The sequence below is a fragment of the Pezoporus wallicus genome, unplaced genomic scaffold (assembly GCF_028554395.1).
Source record: "Pezoporus wallicus isolate ANWC-B61680 ecotype Strahan unplaced genomic scaffold, APGP_CSIRO_Pwel_v1 contig_3568, whole genome shotgun sequence".
Classification (NCBI taxonomy): domain Eukaryota; kingdom Metazoa; phylum Chordata; class Aves; order Psittaciformes; family Psittacidae; genus Pezoporus; species Pezoporus wallicus.
The window spans coordinates 1976870-1998265 of record NW_026637826.1 but is presented as its reverse complement, the minus strand read 5'-3'; the positions used below and the strand labels follow the sequence as shown (position 1 = coordinate 1998265).

Here is a 21396-nt window from a genome sequence, read left to right as displayed (position 1 = left end):
TGAAATACTGTGTAAATCCTGTTACAGCAAATTCAAAGTTCGGTATTTGATCTTCCCCGGATGCCTAATGTTTAATCCCACTTTTCACACCAGGTTATTTATTAACACTCAATAAACAAAGCATTATATATTTATACACATCGTTCAAATTAGAACCTTACTTGTCTTACAAAATGGAAAACCATCTATTGCTTTATATTTTATTACTGATTCCCGCTTTTGCATCATCAGATTTTTTTATAACACGTGGCAGAAACATCAAGGTAAGTGATCAACCAGGTATGGGGCTCCTGCTCTTCGTGAGTTAACTTCCTGCCCTTCAGCTGCATTTCTCAGAGCATACAGTGCTGCCACCAGGAGGTTTGTGTTCTCTGTTACCAGCGAGCACATCAGACTTGGGACTCAGGACTCGTTTACCTCTAATCAGCTTCAATTTTCAATCAGCTCTGAAGCTCCCCTGTATCTCTTTTTAAGACCATGGCTTTCCTCTATTTTTCCCTGCCATCACCACATCATGGTAGAATGTTGTGGTGGTCTTATTTTTAAATGCGTCCAAGGAGCTGACTTTAGCACCTGTGAAGCAATGTAAAATACCAGTGAAAAGATGCCTCCAAGAAGCAGAAAACAGAGATGTAATATCCAGATAAATACGTCCACTATTTTTCCTATATAGTACTGAGGAATATGCACAAATACCTAATTTAGTCTTGTGAATTCCCAGAGGTCACTTCAAGTTAACTGTAGGGTATCTGCTGAGTCTTTTAGTCATGCTGTGTTTTCGTTTCCCAAGCTGTAAAATCAGAGCTTCTTTCAGCAAGTACTGTTTTAGGAGCCCTCGTTTGCCTCCCTGTTTTCTTGGGGGTTCAAATTTCTCTTTTCCTCTGCTCTTCCTCTCTAATTTCTATGGACTTTTTGCACCTATATTCTTTGCTGTTTTGCTGACAGCAAAAGAGTCTTAAACAAACCCAGATTTTGTTACTGTTGTGCAGCTTAAAAAAAAAAAAAAATCAGTGCAACTGGCAAATATGTGAAAATACCATAGAAACATTTTATCGAGTAACTATAATTACACAAAACAGAGCACATGAAAATCTTGGTTTGGTCTAGAATTGCATAACATTTTTGAATGGGACACTATAACTTTCTGTCAACATGGCTTAAAATGACCATGATGTTAGTGAGGTCTCTAGCTACATCCAAGTGAATCATTAAGAATGAAAAAAATCACCTAATCCACTCCTCTGTGCAGATCAGCGTCAACTAGAGCAATGAGAATGGCAGAGTACCCCCCAAAATGTCAGAACAGAACTCTTTCAAAACCACCATAGAACCCAGAATTCTGATAAAGAAAATGCACAACAATGATTCTGTAAAATTAATTAAATGCAGGTAAAATGTCTTTTGATTTAGGAGGCAGTATTCAGAATTGCATTATTTGTAACTAAATAACACATTTTTGTAGGTTTTTGTATTCTTAAACTGCTTGGTAATTCCACTTGAATGAAAAGTTTGTACAAAACAGATCAACATCTCAGTTGTTTCCAGCTTTTCATTTCCCAGGGTCCATACCTCAGTTCATGTTTTGTAAGGGGAAATGATTAGCCACAATTACAGTATACATACAGAAAAGACGATACCATTTTTCAAAGGATGGATTTGAAGTGATGCAAACTCTACAGAGACCGCAAGAAAGCCCACATAGGTTGTGAAACATGAGGGGTGTGCACACAGAAATCACCTGCATGGCAACAGCAGTTTGAAAGATGAACCTAGAGAAATGTACACATGTTCTGGCCAGTCTTACAGAAGTTAAGAAGCCTCCTCCCCAAAACCTTGCGCTACAGTAGATTGAAAAACTCCAGAATCAACAGAAAATCACCCTCTGTGCTTCAGCTTCCAACCTGTAAAATTCCTAACCGTGAAAGATACCAAAAGCTTTTAATGTACCCAATTGTGTGTACCTGACTTGATACCATGCTGTGTCTTTACCCCCTTGTTTAGTGGAGCAAGTAAACATGCTTGCACAAAATGTCACCCATGAGGTGCTCAGAGCCAAAAAAGATAAGGTTTGTGCAACTGAGCTTATGGGAATTGAGTTACACAAGGCATTACTGTAACGTGATGCAGTGCGTTTGAAGCCTGTTTGCTCTTCCAGAAGAGTACATTGTAGTTCTGATATTTGCACCTACTCTAGGGGCAAATATGCCAAAAAAATGTTCTAGCAGCTTTTTATTTTAGCTCCATGCAACCTTTCACAGTGACTGCCTCTCCTCTCTCTAAGCCTGCTGTATTACCATCTTACCTGCTCACATTAGAACGACAGGTTGGTTTTATTTGATGTCACCCCACAGACAACCTATACTTATGGAAGCCCTATTGAGCAGATACCAGTGTGATCTTTAGTCTCAATGACATTTAAACGTGGCACTGAGCACTCAAGCCTTTTCTTCTCACTCTCGCCTCATCTCTCAGGCTGTCCATTACTGGTTTTTTGCTGAAAGAAAACAACTTCTTGTGTTACTTGAGCAAAATACAGAATCAGCAACGTTTAAACTTTCTCTTTCAGACCCACAGTATTTAAGGTGTACTGATATCAAATTAAAACTAAAAGAGTCACCAGAACTAGGAATGTTATAAGCAAAATATTTATACCTGCCTCAGCTGCCTTGCTCTTCCCTCAAATTTACTTCAGTTTACTAATGAGGACCTTTCTCAAGCCTTCCTTCTCCTGGACAACTCTTTGAGTTGGAAGCAGAAGACAACTACATAGGTGCTAAGTGATTTATTTCTAAATGTAGCTTTCCTACCTTAGTAATGATATTTCCTGTTTTTCTCTTTACAGAAGCGAAATGCTGATAATGACTTGGTGAGTAAAGTATGGTTTTGTCCAGGCTACTGAGAAAGATTTATAGTGAGAAAAATATTTCTACTGTATTCACAACGTTTCTGTGTGCCCAGTCTGAGCAAATGGGTGTTTCTGAGAGGGTGTGATGAGCCCGGAGTTGCTTGGTTTAGGCAGTAGGACTGACTAGAAGGATCCTTTCCAAGCTCAGATGGAAACTCCTGGACAATGAATGAAAGAGAATGAACAAAACATTTTTAACCTTACTGTACTTGAATAAATAGCAAAGTTGTTTGAAGTCACCTCTCTCTATGTAACAGACGTCCATTCTACATTGGGTGTATTTTTACTTCTATGTTGTACTTATTTCTAAGGAAGGCAAGACACCTCATCTCTGAGGGTGATTCCACTTGGCACCCGGACTCCCATTCAATGCTTAAATGCTTTGATGGTGCGGAGACCTTCTTAACCAGTCAGTCTGAGATCAGGACCACCATAAAAACTGTGTGGTTCTTGCCAATGCTGGTTTTGATGCAGGAATCAGACCTTGCTGTTGTGGACCTGCCTAACGAGCCACATCTGTTGTTACCTATGCTCTCACATAGTCTCCAGCAATCATATTCCTGTGCATTCAAAGAAAATAAGTATTGCCCTACCTGTTTGCTTGTTTAAAGAAGAATGAGCCTCAGTTGTGAGGAAGTTGAGAATAACATTAAATGGAATTTGGAGCCATCTGGAATAATTTAGATCTATTTTTAAACACGATGACTACTTATATCCCTGCTTAACAAGTCATCCACTCAGCTGAGAATTAGACACTAAGAGAGTGAGGCAGCAGTAAGATGTTTTGCTCTTTGAATAACCATAACCAAAAGTGATAGTCTCAGTGGACAAAAACCCCACAGTTCTTCTGATGGCAGAATGTTTGCTGTGGTGGTAGCATTTTGTTATAGAGCCTGTAGCTGTAACTTGTGAAATAGCACCATGACAGCAATGTGATAGATAGCCAAGAAAAAAAATCACAGCTATGCTCCGGTTCTTATGATTAGGTCTTTCCTGTTTTGCTTTGGAGTGACAGAATGTCCTGCCATGATTTCTTTTTACTAATGTGTTTATGGCTGATTAACAGAGCCTTCAGTGTAACAGCTTTTCTTTGCTTTTGCCATTTTTCAATGTCCAGGTTGTTGATGGGATAGAAATCTCTAGCATGAAAATTGATAGTAAAATAACCTCCCGATTTGCTCACAATGTCATCACCAGTCAAGCTGTCAATCGTGGAAATGTGCACAAAGAAGTCTTCTTTGATGTTGACCTCCCTAAGACAGCCTTCATTACCAACTTCAGCATGTGTGTAATCTTTACAGTATTGTTATCTGTGCAAATGCAACTGGGAGAAACTGAATCCAAATGTTCATTTTCACATTGTCATTTGATAGATTTCTGAATGCCTCTTGGGTAGTTTTCTGGTACTATTAACTTAGCTTGCAAGACACTTAGAGAAAGGCAAACATTGGTACCTCTGTAGAAAAGATGACTAATTTTCAATTATTTCAATTCATCATCATGGACCTTAGGGAATGGGGGGGGTCTTCTCTGGAGATCTGTTCACCTTTTCAGAAATACCACTTACAGTGGCATTATCAAATCAGAAAAGTTCCATTACTTCATTTCCCTGATGGTATTAAAGCTTAATTTATCTCTTAATTTAAAAATCATACCCGAATGAAATGCAGGAAATAGAATTATTCTTTTACATTTGTACCTTTAGTACAAATATGCAATTCTCACAGCATTATGAGTTTTAATTCAGTTTAAACACGTCCATCTGTGCTAATCACACTCTGCCTGTGTTATTTTCAGTGAAAAGAAACAGTAGTTATTAAGGCACAACTACTCTTAATGCACACTAGAACTTGCATTATAGGATGAGATTAATCCCTTATGAAAAATGCCTGTTTAATGCTGTAAGAAGTCTAAGGATGAAGTGTTCAGCTGTAGACAGCTCCATTTGGACAGATGAGTCTCATCCAAGAGTTGGCTTGCCATGAGATGAAACGAGATGGTCAAGCTGCTGAAGCTTAGGAATATGGCAGGTGTAAGTAGTGTTACTATCAGCCCTGTTTTGATCTAATTAGTTTTCAGAGTAAAAATTGGTTTAGATTCTCTTAAGATACTGAGCTCAGAGCTCTTCATTCCGTCTAAATCCACTAAGACTAGCTTCAGTGTAAGTGCTCAGATCTTGGCAATGTGAGATTCCTGCAAGTGCTTTCTAGCAAACCAATCAATAAACAGAGAATTGCCTGTAGTAACTTTTTGTGCATTGGTGCAAACCATTCACCTAAACTAGGACTTTTTCATCTGCAGGACAATTGATGGTGTCACTTACCCTGGAACTATAAAGGAAAAGGAAGCTGCAAAAAAGCAATATGAGAAGGCTGTTTCAAGGGGAGAGACTGCTGGTCTTGTTAAGTAAGAACGATGTCTTGTGTGGCTTCCACACCACCATCCCCTAGCAAATTGTGAGGTTGGAAATACTTTGTTCTGGCGTATTTCTGAAGTTCATTTTTTATGTGAATGAAGAACAATCATTAAGTTAGAGTTACTGTAGTGTAAAATATAAAAAGGAAACACAGCTTCTGGCTACACAGGCAGTATCTGCAATTATGAAAGACTTTCTGCAGCTGTCACTGACTTGTGTGACCCATTCCTGGGATTAAGCTCACTGGGAAACTTAAATAGATTCTACAGTTTAAGTATGATCTTAGCAGTAGATCAAGATTCCCATCTTTGTTTTAGCCCTTTTTGAAAATCATACTCCACCAACCCAAACAATAAATACTGTGAAAGATGATATAGTATTTTTCTTACCCACTTAAATACAGAGCTTCAGGAAGAAAAACAGAAAAGTTCACTGTCTCAGTCAACATTGAAGCAGCCAGTAAAGTCACTTTTGAACTCACATATGAGGAACTCCTGAAACGACAGTTTGGAAGATATGAGATGTTCATCAAAGTAAAACCAAAACAGCTTGTCAAAGATTTTGAGGTAAATGGCGAGGTGTATCAATTTGGCCTGTAACTTAAGAGATGATGAAATTCTGTACATCTGTTGAAAGTGGAGTACCATGGTCATTCCCATTGGTTCACAGGTGAGCTAAAGGCCCATACTTTATTCATATTTCTAATGAATCACATGGGAAGTCCACACCAGTACACGTTAGTGCAGGTTTTCATTTGTAAGCCTGACAAATTACTCAGCTACTAAGCCTCCAAAAGAAATAATGTACAGAAACCTGGAAAAGCCATTATGATGCCTTGAGGTAAAAATAAAACCAGCAGCTTTTATAAATGCTTTTACAACATAAACTACACCTTTCACACATCACCATGAAACAACATAAGCTTAAATTACAGTGATACAGGTATCTCATTCTAGAATACCGTGACTTTTGTGTGCCAAAACTTGCCTTTGATCATTCCTATTGCCTTGCTAAAACCTAGCTCTAAGGCAAAGCTTTTCTGGTTTATATGCCCAGAAAATTCTGTGTAAAAATCATTACAAGACTCAGCATCTAGAAGAGCCAGTGCAGCAGCATTTAAACACACTATGACAGAAGGCATGCTGAAATATATTGGGCACAACTCACACCTAATGGCTGGGTTATATTTTTGAAGGACTTGAGTATTTATTGAATTTTTACAAAATTCCAGTATCAAGTTATATTTCTATTAAAGTGTATTTGTTTCTAGCTTTGATTTTAACTTCTCTATATAAAAGGGCCTGTTTGGCAGATGGTGTGTCCACACAAGTGTGGTTTTGCACTGCCATTCTAAATTGTAAGAGTAAATTTCTTTTGATCTTATGAAAATCCCTCTTTCACATGTGTAGTTGCCTGCTGATCCTCCTGGAAATGGCTGTATTGATATGTTGTGAGGTAATCAATGACAATGAATTTTCAATTAATATTTCAGATTGAAGTAAGTATCTTTGAGCCCCAGGGTATCACTGAGCTGGAAGCAGAAGGGACATTCATCACCAATGAGCTGCAAAATACCATTAAAAAAACTCTTTCAGAGAAAAAGGTAAATGGCTACTGCATTCCATAATGTATTATGGTTACAATTCTGAAATAAGAATGCCAGTGCTACCAATGGAAGTGAGAGGAATAAAAATAGGTGAAATGCAGTAAAGGCTTGTCTGTGCAAATGAGCTTACACTTCCAAGCTACCAAGTTGAAGGCCATCCCCATGCAGTTCAGAAGCCACATAGCTGTTAAGCATGGTACTGTACCTAAACCAGTAGGCCCTGTCTCACACCAGTAATTGAAAACCTGGATACTGATGGGGAAGTAAACACATGAAGAAAGCTCTAGAGAGCAGCCTTCACATATCAGTTACTCATCAATAAATATATAAATACATACAGATACAAACTAATACCTAACCTGATAAACAAGGTTAGTCTCATATCTGTGAATATAAATATAGCAGCTCTACAAAAATGCAAACGTCCTTGTGTTCTGGAAGTACCTTTCAGCTGTTGAGGTTCAGATCTAATGAAGGCATTTCTTTTCAGGGGCATATCTCCTTCAAGCCGACTCTTGATCAGCAGCGAACCTGTGCAAATTGCTCACAGTCTGCCTTGGATGGGGATTTTACTGTAAGATATGATGTGAAGAGAACAACTCCAGATAATTTGCAGGTAAATCTGACAGCTGGAAATTTTGAGCTGTTGAACAGCCTAGCCTGTGTAGTAAAGCTCAGGGAGCAGCAAGGGCCAGCAGTTCCCTAAAGGACAGGTTGCTGAATGTGTCAAGACAGCTGACAAGCGCAAGGGATTCACCAGCCATGATGAGCCCACTCCCCACAGTACCTAAGCAAGGTAGACCCAGAAACATTAGTCAAATTAAACTGAGAATCCAGGTCACCACACAAGTTTGTGATGATGAGGCAGCCCAGTGTCAAGGTGAGAAGTCATGCTGCAGGGTGGGATTCAAATCAGTGGAGTCCATGGACAGATATGGCTGTGACACAGCTGGAGACAGGCATTCTTACAGTGTAGCTCAAGCAGGGACCAAAGGCCTAAGCTTGTGCTTAAATGAAGTCCCTGGCCCTGTGAACTGAGATAGAACTGGTCAAGGGGGGACTTTAAAACCTTTTTAGTCCTCTTAGGGGCCAGACGCCAAATGAAAGTAATTTATTCTTTATCTGGTTTATGATATAGAAAAGTGGTTTTGTTTTGGCTTTTTTTTTTTCAGATTGTCAATGGCTACTTCGTGCACTTCTTTGCACCAACAAATCTTCCAAAGTTGAGCAAGAATGTTATTTTTGTAATAGATATTAGTGGTTCAATGTCTGGAAGAGAAATAGAACAGGTAAGTTATTACGTTACTATGGAGTCCCAGTGAAAGAGCCTCTGTTGTGATGGAAGGGACAGGGAGGCTGATAGTGCATGAGCACTGCTTCAACTGCACCAGGTGGTTTTATGCTGTAACCTCTCTAATATGCAGAACCATAAGTACTGTTGTGAAGCATTACTGTAGAACAAAATTCTATATATTTAGGCTGTATTTACTTGTATTATGTGCATTATCTATGTTGTTCATTCTGTTTCCTCTAGGAAGCGGCAGCTCTTTTCATAGGACTCCTCATTCCAAGATAATGCTCAGAGTTTTCAGGTTTCAGTGCATCAAAATATCCATGCTTGCTTGCATGGGAGCTTCTCCACGACCATTTCCCATCGCTTTCTATTTGCTGTGCCAGCTTACCTCAGTGTAAGCAACAGTCCATGGGCTGAAACTTGATTTTCCTCTCGGCTGCAAAGATTTAGCAGATGTAATTGCAACTGGCTGACTTCATTAGAGTGATTGTGAAATAGACACAGGGACTGGCAAGGGCAGAACAAGCTCAGAATATTTGCACCACTGTGTAAAAGTTAAAAATACCAAATGCTGAGACATTAATCATGTAAAATCTGTAATCACCTCTTTCATTAAATGTTAAGCCATACATTTAAATCTCTTTGTCTTACAGACAAGAGAAGCACTTCTAAAAATCTTAGATGACATGAAAGAAGATGACTTCTTCAATTTCATACTTTTTGGCAGTGAAGTACACACCTGGAAAGAAACGTTAATCAAAGCCACTCGAGAGAATTTGGATGAAGCAAGGAAGTTTGTTCGGGGCATTGACACTGCAGGCAGTAAGCACTTTACTGAAATTGCCTATAGGTCTTTGTGTAAATTAATTTATCAGGTCAGTCTGTGAACATGATGCTAAAAATCTTCATATTTTTAATCCTGATGAGATGCTCCTAAAGGTGAAATTTACTCTGTAACATCTATTTGTCCTTATATTTCCAAAATCCAGGTATTTTTCTATCTAAACATCTCCCTGCTTGCAAACCCAAATCTTTAATTTTCATACTGCAATGAGGCCTCATGAGATTTCAGTGAAAAGGGGGCCTTTATTTTGACTGTTTATGCTGAAACCAAATTTCTATGTCTGCCTTGCAGTGACAAATTTACATGGTGGCATAATGAGGGGAATTGATATGCTGAATGCTGCTCATGAAGGAAACCTAGTGCCCAAGAGAAGCGCTTCTATAGTTATCATGTTAACAGATGGCCAACCAAACGTAGGTAAGTTTGTGTTGGATGGAATAATAAAGAGTGTGAATTAGCTAACAAAAAAACCCAACAAAAAAACAACAAAAAAAGCCAACAAAAAACCCAATGACAAAAAACCCCAACCAACAACTAAGTTAAAATTTGCCTCCACCTTTGACTTATGGATGTTTTAATGATTTAAATGCTACTGTACCAGCAGCATACTACTAAAGCAAGTTTTTGATAATGGCTGCTAGGGAACCCGAACATGACTATTCACATTTCATTTTGTGATCGTTTTTTCTATTTAAGAAGAAAACTGAAACGTTTTCTGGTTTGATGCAGGCATATCAAATACTCAGGAAATCCAGGCACATGTGAAAAAAGCCATTGAAGGAAAATATCCCTTATACAATCTTGGGTTTGGCTATGGCGTTGACTACAACTTCTTGGAGAAGATGGCACTGGAGAATAAAGGACTGGCCCGTCGCATTTATCCTGACTCTGATGCAGCTTTACAGCTTCAGGTACAGTAATCGCTGCTTACATTAGATGAGAGATACATTAATTCAGGCAAGTATACAGACATTCTTATTTTGAAGTAATCCAAATCCCAAAGTGTAATCTCCTACTGAGATACTCGAGTCTGCTGTAATCAGAATATTAGTTACATTTAATGTTCCCCTTCCCTTATATAAGCAGACAGTGGAAGGGAGATACCCTGGGCTACAGAAGAGGGTTTAAAACTTGGCATAGGGTGACACAAGTCATGGTTCTGAAGGACACTTTGGTATGCAACAAGATTGCTGCAGCCATTTTCTCTCCTGCATCTCATAGATCATGTAGTTAATGTCATGTCAAGGGAAGAGAAGGATGACAAAGCATAAGGACGCTAGATACTCTAAGAACTTTCTGCATATGTTACCGTACCTTTGAAGCATTTTAGTCATACAAGGCATAAGAACAGGTATAGGCAGTACAGAACTGACCTCTTTTATTTCTCACATTCCAATAGCAGCCATTTGAAAATGTCACCAAATAATTTAGATGCTGGATTTCATTGCAAGCTCTGCCAAACTAAAATACCTAGTCTCCTTTGGCTTATGTCATCATTTGAGACTCTGCAGAGAATAGATCTAGAAACTTATTTCTATCAAACAGGGGGAAGCCTGGGATCCCTCTTGATTAACACTGGTGGAACTCGTCATCCACAGCATGTTGTTCTCAGATTTTTTTCCTCTCTCTTAATGACACTGCAGAGCTGGTATGACCTTTCTCATCTCCACTTTTTGTAGATTTTTAGGCCTTGTACTCTGAGATTTAACTGAACATTTAAATATTTTTTTTCTAAAATACTCTTTCAGCTTTCATTGCTGGGTAGCAGGGTGTTTCTGGGCACAGATTTACCTATGAGTTACAGAAACAATGATAGGTAAATGTTTTCTTTTTCTTTTTTGTCTTTTCATCCTGTAGGGGTTTTATGACGAGGTGTCAAATCCCATGCTCACTGATGTGGAGTTAAACTACCCAGAAAATGAAATATCAGACCTAACTAGAAACAGTTTTAAGCATTTCTATGATGGATCTGAGATTGTGGTTGCTGGACGCTTAATAGACAACAACCAAAACCATTTGACTGCAGATGTGAGAGGTGAAGGTGTAAGTGTGGATTTCTTTGACTTACATAAGGTTCACAAAATGTTTGCAAGCCCAAAGCTGGCAATACTAAAAATATTTACTGGTATTTCTTTACCTCAGTGACACGTTGTGTTACTGCATGTGTGAGAAACTAAATGCACCAAAGTCATTACTTTTAACACTGAAAATTACTTGCCTAACTCAGTCTGGTATGAGAGGGTCAGTCTTAAACAACTCTGTGCAGTGATTGAATTATATTTGCTAATAGATTTAACTATCTCTTTTTTTTGTTTAGTCTCTAAATACCCTACCTTGTTCTTTCAGGAGCCAAATATTCAGTGTGACAGACATTAGTCTTCACTGGGAAAAGAAAACTGATAGATAAGACAGCTGAATATTTGAAATCGTTTCCTCTTAAAATAGGCAAAATCTACTTCTAATACAAATGAAGTGATCTAAATATCTCTCCAGATCTGAATTCTGTAAAAAAATTTTCCCCTGATATTCAAGAAACACAACACAAACATATTATAGATCATGTTATCTTAAATATTGTGAACTGCACATATGCCGTGTGCACTGTGATGTAGTACATATATTATATGAAATTAGGTATATTTCAAATGTAAATAATGTATTATTAGTAAGTTAGCCAGCACATCTGCTTTAACGGGTTCCTGTGTGAAATCAGCACCATAATCAAAGTTCTTTAAATCCTGAGTAGCCAAATTCTAGTGAACACAACTGCCATGTGAATTTGGAAACAGCATTATGGCCTACAGTGTACACTACTAACCTTCACAGAAGCAATGGAACAAAGATCCTGATACAACACTAACAATTTCCTGGGCAAGTGTCAGTGTGGGACCAGTCTGGTTTTCAATTTAATAACATTTTCAGATGTGAAGGTCTTGATCTGGGCACGTTCTGGAAGTTTCTGGCTATTTAGGATACAGAGAAATTTCCTTACTCCTAACAGGCTAATGATGCCCTGTCATATACTACACAACAAGATGCTGAGGAAACAGCTAAAGCTTTCCAAGAACAAGAATACATATTTGGAGAGTACATTGAAAGGCTCTGGGCTTATCTCACCATTGAACAACTCCTAGAAAAACGGTAATTATATCTAGGATAACAGCTATGAACCCTTTTAAGCTATCTGACTGGTGCAGCTTCTGGGATGGGAAGCTGAAATTCACTTCAAACTGAGGTGCCAATGAGAAACCACAAAAACTGGTAAGAAAAATATCCCAATCTATTCTCCTCCCCAGCCTCAGTATTCCTGTTTCAGGTTGCAAATTACACAGTTTAAAATTACTGCAAATATAAAGCACAGTTTTGCCTTTTTCTTGGATACCCAGTGGAATCAGAAGTGCTCTTAAGACTGTAACAAATATTCCTTATTGATAAGTTACCTGCAGAGAAACAACTTCAGTTTAAAGAAAAATATTTAATCCAGAGTTCAGTGAGTAATGTAGCCATCACTCATGCCAAGAGTCTCTCCCTGTATTCAGTATTGCAGCTACAGGAGAAGAAAAGGAGAATCTTACAGCCGAAGCCTTGGATCTCTCACTAAAATACAAGTTTGTAACACCACTGACATCCATGGTGGTAACAAAGCCAGAAGACTATGACAATAAAGATGGGATTGCTGATAAACCCATTGAAGGTATAGGCATTTTCACAATTGTACTTTGAGCATCCAAGTTCCTTTGATGTTCCCCTACAGAAAGGCTTTTGTATGGACACAGTTTTAAACATGTATCTGAAAAATCTATTTTCTAAGCCTTGCACTTGTGAGGTTTACGTAAAATAACTTACCATTGTAAAGCTCATTTCCATCAAGCCATCCTTCATTACTGAGCTGCACAGGCAAAATACTAGAAATTCAAAATAAGTGTAACTTTAAGCTAAATATATAAAGTATTTTAGATCAAAAAAACAAAAAGCAAGAAGCAGTTCTTATCTAATAATCAGATATATTCGGTGTAGTTCATATCACTTTCTCCTTTATTTTTCTACATATTTCAGTTTAGGGGTGTATGTAGTAACATCTTTCTACATAAAATGGGAAAATCTGCATGAGATCTTCCTTGTACGGGATATATCAGGTTGTAAAAAGGAGATCATACCTGTAAAACACAGTATTCATATATATTGCAGAAAGAGAAGCAATGATACTGAAAACGCACTTGTTCTTAGTTCCTCTGATCTTTTATTTCATTATGAACTCCTTGCTCAGTAACACTGTGCTTTCATCCAGTTCAGCTGCTTTGTTTAGCCTCTGTGAAATGAAGCAACTGTTCCTCTTTAGCAAAGTAAGGCCAAATGCTACCTGGTCGATGCACCCTGAAGTCACCTCACCCTCATCTGTATGTGTTGCTCAAGCCATCCTCTTCTCTCCCTCACTCAACAGGTCTGACAAACTGCTTGTGAGGCTTTTCAATCTGTTCTACTAACAGCCATTAATTTTTCCACAAACTTTTGCTTAGCACCCCTAAGTTTAAATTTACAGCTGGATTCCATAAAATGGAAATCATACCCAAACGTTTGACAGAATTGGCATCTGCTCAGAGCCATCTTCAGCTCTTTGCTTCCCCTTCCCAGGTGTTTGTAGTACAAAGGCCTCTTTCCAAGTAAATCCCCTTTGTGTATAGAAAATGTAGAGCAGTAGTAGGAGAAAATGCTTAAAACACTGCTGCTGTATAAGAAAAGAAGTTTTACACACCCTAGAGTCTAGATTCACAAAAAAAGACTATTGAATCATCCAGTCAGTACTAATAAATGATGCAAATGTCTTGAAAACCACAAAAGAGTAAACCCAATAGATACGTTTTGCAATGTGGAAATGGCATAACAATAAACCAATTACTAATTGTGCTCATTGTATGCATAATCACATTTCTGCTGCCTCACATAACAGCTTTTTACTTTCAGTGTGTTTTTGTTTGATCTGCACATATTGAGTTGTATCATTGGGAAGATTGCAATTGTAAAATACTAAAGATATCCAGTTGAATTGTCCATCAGCTGGTTTGTTTGGGTTTTTTTTTTGTTTATTTGGGGTTGGTTTTCTTAGCATATGTTTTAACAGGGTCAGAATCCTTCCTGTTTAATTACACAACTGAAATAAAATTCCTGTTTTTCTTCCTTTTACTTCTCCCTTGCCCATGGGAGCAGCTGAAGGTATGTACGTTTCTTATTAAATTTATTTAATATTTTTAACTGTTAGAGATGGATTTCCTGCATCACTCACCTTATCTAGGACACAGTATTTTAATACAATTCTTGGCGAATAAATCAGGAGTGTGTTATAAGTAGATTAAAAGCTTTTCAGCTGGAAAAATCTGTAAATACAATTTTCAGCATTGTTCCTCCTATCTCAGATCATTTCACCATCCTACCACCACAAAATTCAGGTCCAGTACAAAGAAGTTTTCCGGGGCTAGCGCTGTCAACTCCCAGATCCCTGAGTGTTGCAGTCTCTCATACAGAGATGTCTTCATTGATACTGTGATTGCTGCTACTTCAGCACAAAGCCCTTGTCTTCAAACACACCCCATAGCTTCAGCTGTAAAAAGAGTAGAAGACTAGAAAAACGTGGAAGCAGGTGGGAAATCATACTGATTTCCCAGTCGTGCACCTTAGAACAAGAGGGCACAGAGGTATTGGAGAAGAGCAGGTTGTCCCAGCAAATTCCAGGCCTTTGGAGAAGTAACATTTTTGCTGAGGATCAGTGTGCTTCCTGCCTGTTTATGGCATGGGGATGCAGTACTATGCTGACTGGTTTGACTGACTTTTTCTTTTTTTAAATATTTAGAATTTTATCCATAAATACAAGGTTTTGGAGTTGGTTTCGGTGGAAGGAAGGAAGGAAGTGGGAGATTGTTTTTGATTCCTTCTAGCCTCTAAAATAACATTTTGTTTCATTCACAGCACAGGCTGCCACAGCTGCTAGGCTGGGTAAGTCGTTAGTTTTAAGTTTCTGATGAAGCAGCATCTGTCATAGGAAATTGATTCAATCAACTGAAATTAGTGGAGAGACAGAAACTGCCTTTTCTGGGTTAACAATTGTGTTTTGACAAAAGCTAACAAATTCTGCTCCTGCTACAATGTTGCTCACTGCTAAAACCGCTTACAGGTTGAAAAATACCAGATTTAACAGTTTCAACTAAATAGCTTTTAAGGAGTAAATGGCAGTTCACCAAACCACCTTTTTTTCCTGAAAGCTGTTTCCCCAAGAGCAGATGGTGGACTTGAACTTGCATCTCCTCTGGAATTACATAAAGCAAGGGACTATGATATCAGCATCTCTGACTAAGTTAGTATGTTCAGTTACTTTTACAGAAAGAATTTATATGAGAGAGAGAGAGCACGCAACAGGCCCTTCAGATTGCTGGCTGGGCAATGAGAGAAATGAGAGAATTATGAAGTTTTTGCTCTGGCAGTTAGATTCCATCTCTCTTAATCTCTCTTTTTACTTGTTTTTCCTCAAGTCTTCATTGAAAAGACTTAAATTTATTCTGGAAAAAAAAATAATGTCAAAACCTCATACGTATTCAGTGGGTGATGTCACCTTTCCTTGCTGATACACAGCTTAATCCTGAAGTCGCTTAATCCTGAAGTCGTCCTGAAGACGTTTGTGTCCTACAGGTACATTACTTGGGTCTTGTGGAAACACTGTAAGCAATTTAGACTACAAGTGAAATCTATCTCTGAAGCTTTTCTTGATTCAAAAAGGACACAAACTGTCATTCCATGTATTATATGCTCTAAAAACTAGGATGGAATTAGCAATTTGCCTAGCACATTAACTTCCTGACATCTTAGAGGTACTGTGCAGATAGTGTGTAAAAATTCATTTTGATGTGAGCTTTTTAACTTTTTTTTTTTCTCTTCACTCTCTCTGCAGTTCCACAGGTATCTTACCTGTACAGGTCACAGCCCACATGGCATACTAGTGGTGAGTAATGTCTGCATAGAAGGAGAACAGAGAGGGTATTTAATTGTGCAAGTCTTATGAGTCTTTCAGATAATTCCCTTCCACATAAGCAGACATTTTTCATTTCGAAGGGGCTGGTATTTTAATTTGCTTTAAACATCTCTAAATGTGTTCTAAAGATCAAGTCACTGAGATGATACATAAGCATCTTCTTAGTCCTCCCCATTGCTAGACTTAGTGTTGGGAACTGCCTGTTCTCCATATGAGCTTCCAGCCCTCAGTAGTACTTTCATGGCTCTCAGAGATCAGCACTTCGAGGTGGCCATCCTGAACCTACAATCCATGTGCCAAATTTCCCAGTGGTTGAGAGACACGGGATATATGTCATTTACCTGGGAAAGATGAGGGGAAAAAGGATGTAGTTCCTTTGGGGGAGATGGTAGCAGCTTCCTTGGGACCCCACCATTCCTTTGGAGGATGGACTGGACTGAGCTGGCCATCCAGCTTGTACAGGGACTAGTCCTCAGCAGTTCCAGCATCACAACATTAAATGTTCATGTGGAACTTTAAACCTGTGTATCACTGTACAAATACCAGTGATTTGCCTCTGCAGTTGATGGAGATCCACACTTCATTATATCGGTGCCAGAAAAAGAAGATGCCATTTGTTTCAATATCAATGAAAACCCAGGAGCTGTGTTAAATTTAATAACTGACCCAGTTACAGGTGAGTTTTATTTTAAATTCTTTATGCTCTATGAAATATTAAACTTTTGTCAAGAAAATCTTGTTGTCTGTGGAAAGCCACAGAGCAGTCCCCAGAGCTTTATTCTACTTTGGCACAAATATGGCCGCGTGGTTCTGATCTGGTTTTCACCTTGTGTTTGTTTCCTTGAGTTGTTAAATTTCCATGAGATTCCTTGACATCAGTTGATCAGGCCCTATCTACATAGAACATTGATGTTTCCTTTTTATACTAGGCATCACAGTCAATGGAGAACTCATTGGTGATAAGAGAGCAAACAGTGATGCAAAGATCCAAAACACGTATTTTGGAAAACTTGGCATTGCAAATAAGTACCTGGATTTAAAGCTGACAGTAACTCCTGAGAAGATCACAATTCAGAATGGCAATGAAAAAACAGGTTTCTCCTGGCTTGACTCAGTCACCTTGCAGCAAGAAGGGTAAGGCTTGCAGAAACAGTATCAGGCTCCTCTATTACTGTGTACAGGGTTTTTAGCATTGATCAATAACAGACTTTTAAGATTTGTTGTCTGAATATACGAAAGAAACTGAATTGAGTCCTGCTGTGTCCTGCTTTCCACTTTGTTGTGTAACTGCTGAATCAGTTTCTCTGCTTGGAATAAGTAAAGAGTTCTCCCTGATTGTCTACTCCTACAACTAAGGTAAAACTAGATTTGGTATTGTGCTTAATGCAACAGTGTCTTACAAACACTTGAGTAATTTCAGACAGTGTGTGTAGCCTTTTAAGCAAAACCAGAATAATGTGCTGTAAACAATCTCCATTTTAAGAAACAGAAAATGTGGTAATCATAGAATAAGTACATTTTTCCCTGTCAGCAGATACATTATTCATGAGATTTATCTATTATTTGTACCTGGGCCAAACAAAGTTTAGAAAAGGAATAGCCAGCATCAACTCCTCCTCCTCCTTTACATTTTCATTGTGTACCTGGAATGAAGCTACCATCTTCTCAAAGCATGGCACTGCAGCAGAAGGAACACTGGAGCAGAAGTGCTATTCATACAGCAGGCTCATTTTTTATTGAAATAGCGACTTGGATGCTATCACTTACCCAATCAGAAGCAAATCTCCGGTGTCCCAGCACTTGCCTAGACAGTTCAGCCATTGCCTTTTCTGAAAACCAAAAGGAAAAGGTGTCAGCATCCAGGCAAGGAAATGATGGTTTTATCACATTGCAGGGGGGTTGGACTAGATGAGCTTTGAAGGTCCCTCCCAGCAACAACTTCTATGATTCTATCAATAACATTTTGATTTACAGCATGAGGTGACATTTCTATATATCACAAACCTATCTGTGATTAATTGTGCTGTTATAAGACAAGTTTTGGTAGAAACATCTTGTTGAAAAGTTTAAAGCTAGGCTGCTTTTACAGTGTACTTCAGTAGGAGTCTTTGGCTGTCTGTGAACACACACTGATTCACATGGACCAAAATAGGCAGCAAAACCTCTCTTTTAATAAACACCGAGGAACTGATAAAGTCGTGTTTTTTTGTAGGACCTGTTTCTTCTCATTGCTGTTAACTCAGGGAAGCACAATGCCCTAAGTCAAGTTTCTCTTTGTTCCTCAGTTTAACTTTGGTAATTAACAGAAAAAGAAATGTGGTGCTCACAATGGGCAGCGGTGCCTCCTTTGTTATTGTTTTGCACCAAGTGTGGAAGAAACATCCTCTGCACCAAGATTTCCTGGGACTGTATACATTGGAAAGTGACAAACTGTCTGAACAGACCCATGGACTATTAGGTATGGCTTCATTTAGTGTTTTCATGCTTGTTTTTCCTTACGAGGCTATATGATTTGTAGACACAATCTTGTAGTTAGGCTTTCTGAATTGAGATAGCGTTGGAAACGTGACATTGATTGGCTGTATTAAGATTTCTGGCAAAACATTCTGAGCTCAGACTTGATGCATTATCTTTTCATAAACTCTGCTACTGCTGCTGAAATAATAAGCATCCACTGTCCTCACTGGTATCTTTGAAGCTCTTTAAACTATCTACGGATTATTTTCTTTCTTACTACACTATTCTCCCTGTTTCTTGGGTGGTTTGAGCTCTCCTTTCTCCTAAGCACAAACACTCTGAGAAAAATGCTCACTGGAATTTGCTAAACCTCAGTTAGTGCATCCTTGTAAGAAACAAAGTTGTTAAGGTATATCTTGATTTATTAGTATATATTAATGTCACAGAATGTCTTGCATTGGCTAAGGTTTTCCTCATGTCAGCTAACATTCTTTATTCTAGTAGAAGGCAAAGTTGATAATTCAGGGATCAAAATTTTGACCCCATTGAATGCTGCTTTGTCAGTGTAGTGAGTTTGGTGATGTGCATTCTCTGTTGGAAAATACACAGGTAGCAGCCATTTTCCCTTGCCTCCCAGTTTTCACTTACAAAATGAGACAAGGGCTGCAAACATTCACTTTGGGTCAATAAGTTTACTCATTGTGGAAAATAATGAACTGCTACTCTTCTCAGTCTCGATATGCACTTGGAGGCCCAAGGAGAGTGAGCAAAGGTGTATCACTGGTGGTACCTTCGACATGCTGGAACGAAACAGAAAAGGAGCAGAATAAGGATGGAATGTTATTTATGCTTTCCTGCTCCATGGTCCTCATACATGACCTCTCCACACAGAAATTACTCTGCTGTTATGTGAATTGCAAGTAGGAAAAAAATTGTGCAGGGCCCACATGATGTGAGTACACCAGGTTATATACAGTTCAGTCACTTAAACCCCTTATCTCTATTTTCATCATCTTTGACTTTGCCCCTGTACTATACTAAGCAATCTAAAATCTCTGCACATTGTAGCACTCAAAGCACCAACAGCATCCTGCATCAGCCCAGACAGGGGAAAAGTGTGTGAAAGCTCACCCTGGAAGGAGTGTGAAAATTGTTTAGGTGTCAGCCTTATTCCAAGCATAATCACATCCAAGAGTTTCAGAGCTCAACACATGTACTGTTTGATACAAAAAAAGCTAATGACTTTGAGAGTATGTAATAAATACATCTGAATAGACAAGACACAAAATGAGGAAGTCATAAAGGATATCTAGAAAAGGCTAATTTTACTGTGCACTCAGAAGTTGGAATTTACATCCAGGTACACAGAGAATTCTTGCATGTGTTCAGCCTTACTCAAAACCTGGTGTTTGCTTATCAATTCAAAACTCTGCAGGGGCATGGAAAGCAGCACAGGAATGCAGAACTGTTTTAGTGTGTGCAACATGCCTGAAATGGTAATTTTGACTTCTATTTTTAGGACAGTTTTTCCACCCCATTGACTTCACCATACTTGAAATTCATCCCGGGTCTGATCCTAAGAAACCAGATGCCACTATGATTGTTAAAAACAATGAACTGACAGTTACAAGGTAAACAATAATTAAGTCCTTAGCAAAGACTTAGGAAAGGTTACATTGTCAAAGTGTTTCTGCTTCCATACTCCCATCACGGTGTTTCTCCTTTCAGGGGCTGGCAGAGGGATTACAGAATCGATCCGAAGCGCGGCGTCGATATCCCTTGCTGGTTTGTTCATAACAACGGAGCTGGGCTGATAGATGGTGTTCATACGGACTATATTGTTTCCAGCCTGTTTTAAACAGCTACAACTTCCTCCAAATTCATGGGTATAAGGAGTATTTGTCTGAAAGAATAGTTTTTTCAATGTTTAAGATCTGCTAAACATACACAAGCTTTACTGCGTTTGGCAGTGCCAGTGTATGGTGGATTCTCACAGAGTTTTAGTGCATATTTGATCCAACCCAAGGTGCTGAATAGCTATTCTGCCTGTGTGCACAGATATCACTCATCCTCTGAAGCATCTTACCGGATTCATTTACTAGTTTTAACATCCTGACTTAAGATTTGACTTTGTAAAACATAACAGAAACATTCTACCCAAGTTTAAATCAGTAACTGAGTGTCAGGAGTGATTTTAATAAAAGCATCGGTACTTAATGCCTTGTCCTATTATTCCAACAGCTGTCAGTGTTTCCCAAAGTCTAGGATACCAGATGCATTTAGAAGTTCAGCAGAAGACAGCTGACAGTCCAGCATCTATTTCAGGATATTTCTATAGCAATTCAAACCAACTGACACTTGACTGCATAGTGCTAGAGGGCTGGTGCAGGGCCATCGCTCTAGATGACTGTTAGCATCCAGAATGCCTGTATTTTAGTGTTTTAATTTGAATCTAACTTGTGAATGCCCAAATCTTTATAAAATAATGAAATGCCACAGTTCCAAACAGCACTAAGATTTAAGGAATAGAACATGTCTTTTGGACAGTATCTTTTTTGTTTGTGAAATTTTACTGAAAGGCCATTACAATCTTCCAGTAAAATTCCTCCCTCCATTGCCGTAACTGAATTTATGCACATATTTTAGGACTAAAAGTGTCCCATTTGTTTATATATTCACGTTGTACTGGAAGAAATTGTAAGCTATTAGTTCTAAAGCAAAAACATAAGTGTCTTTCTTACTTGAGATTTCTTTAATCAGCTGTAGCAACGTAACTGTGGTCTCAAATGGCAAACTACAAATTTCCCTATTATACAACAAGGAGAGAAAGGCTGCATGTGGGAAATGAGAATGCAG

At 38.5% G+C, this 21396-nt stretch overlaps 1 protein-coding gene across 1 annotated transcript; it reads left to right on the top strand.

Annotated features, from left to right (window-relative positions):
* Positions 1 to 147: 147 nt before the first annotated feature.
* On the top strand, positions 148 to 20757 carry LOC130598380 (inter-alpha-trypsin inhibitor heavy chain H3-like). The gene is made up of 22 exons (XM_057407747.1): positions 148 to 263; positions 2843 to 2866; positions 4023 to 4189; positions 5207 to 5311; positions 5725 to 5887; positions 6814 to 6924; positions 7418 to 7543; positions 8100 to 8216; positions 8875 to 9043; positions 9357 to 9482; positions 9795 to 9976; positions 10923 to 11108; positions 12067 to 12206; positions 12605 to 12759; positions 14271 to 14276; positions 15027 to 15053; positions 16003 to 16053; positions 16646 to 16759; positions 17013 to 17217; positions 18369 to 18541; positions 20060 to 20171; positions 20269 to 20757. The coding sequence occupies exons 1-22, from the start codon at positions 174 to 176 to the stop codon at positions 20396 to 20398; spliced, it is 2679 nt and encodes an 892-aa protein (XP_057263730.1). The 5' UTR covers positions 148 to 173; the 3' UTR covers positions 20399 to 20757.
* The last annotated feature ends 639 nt before the right edge of the window (positions 20758 to 21396 follow it).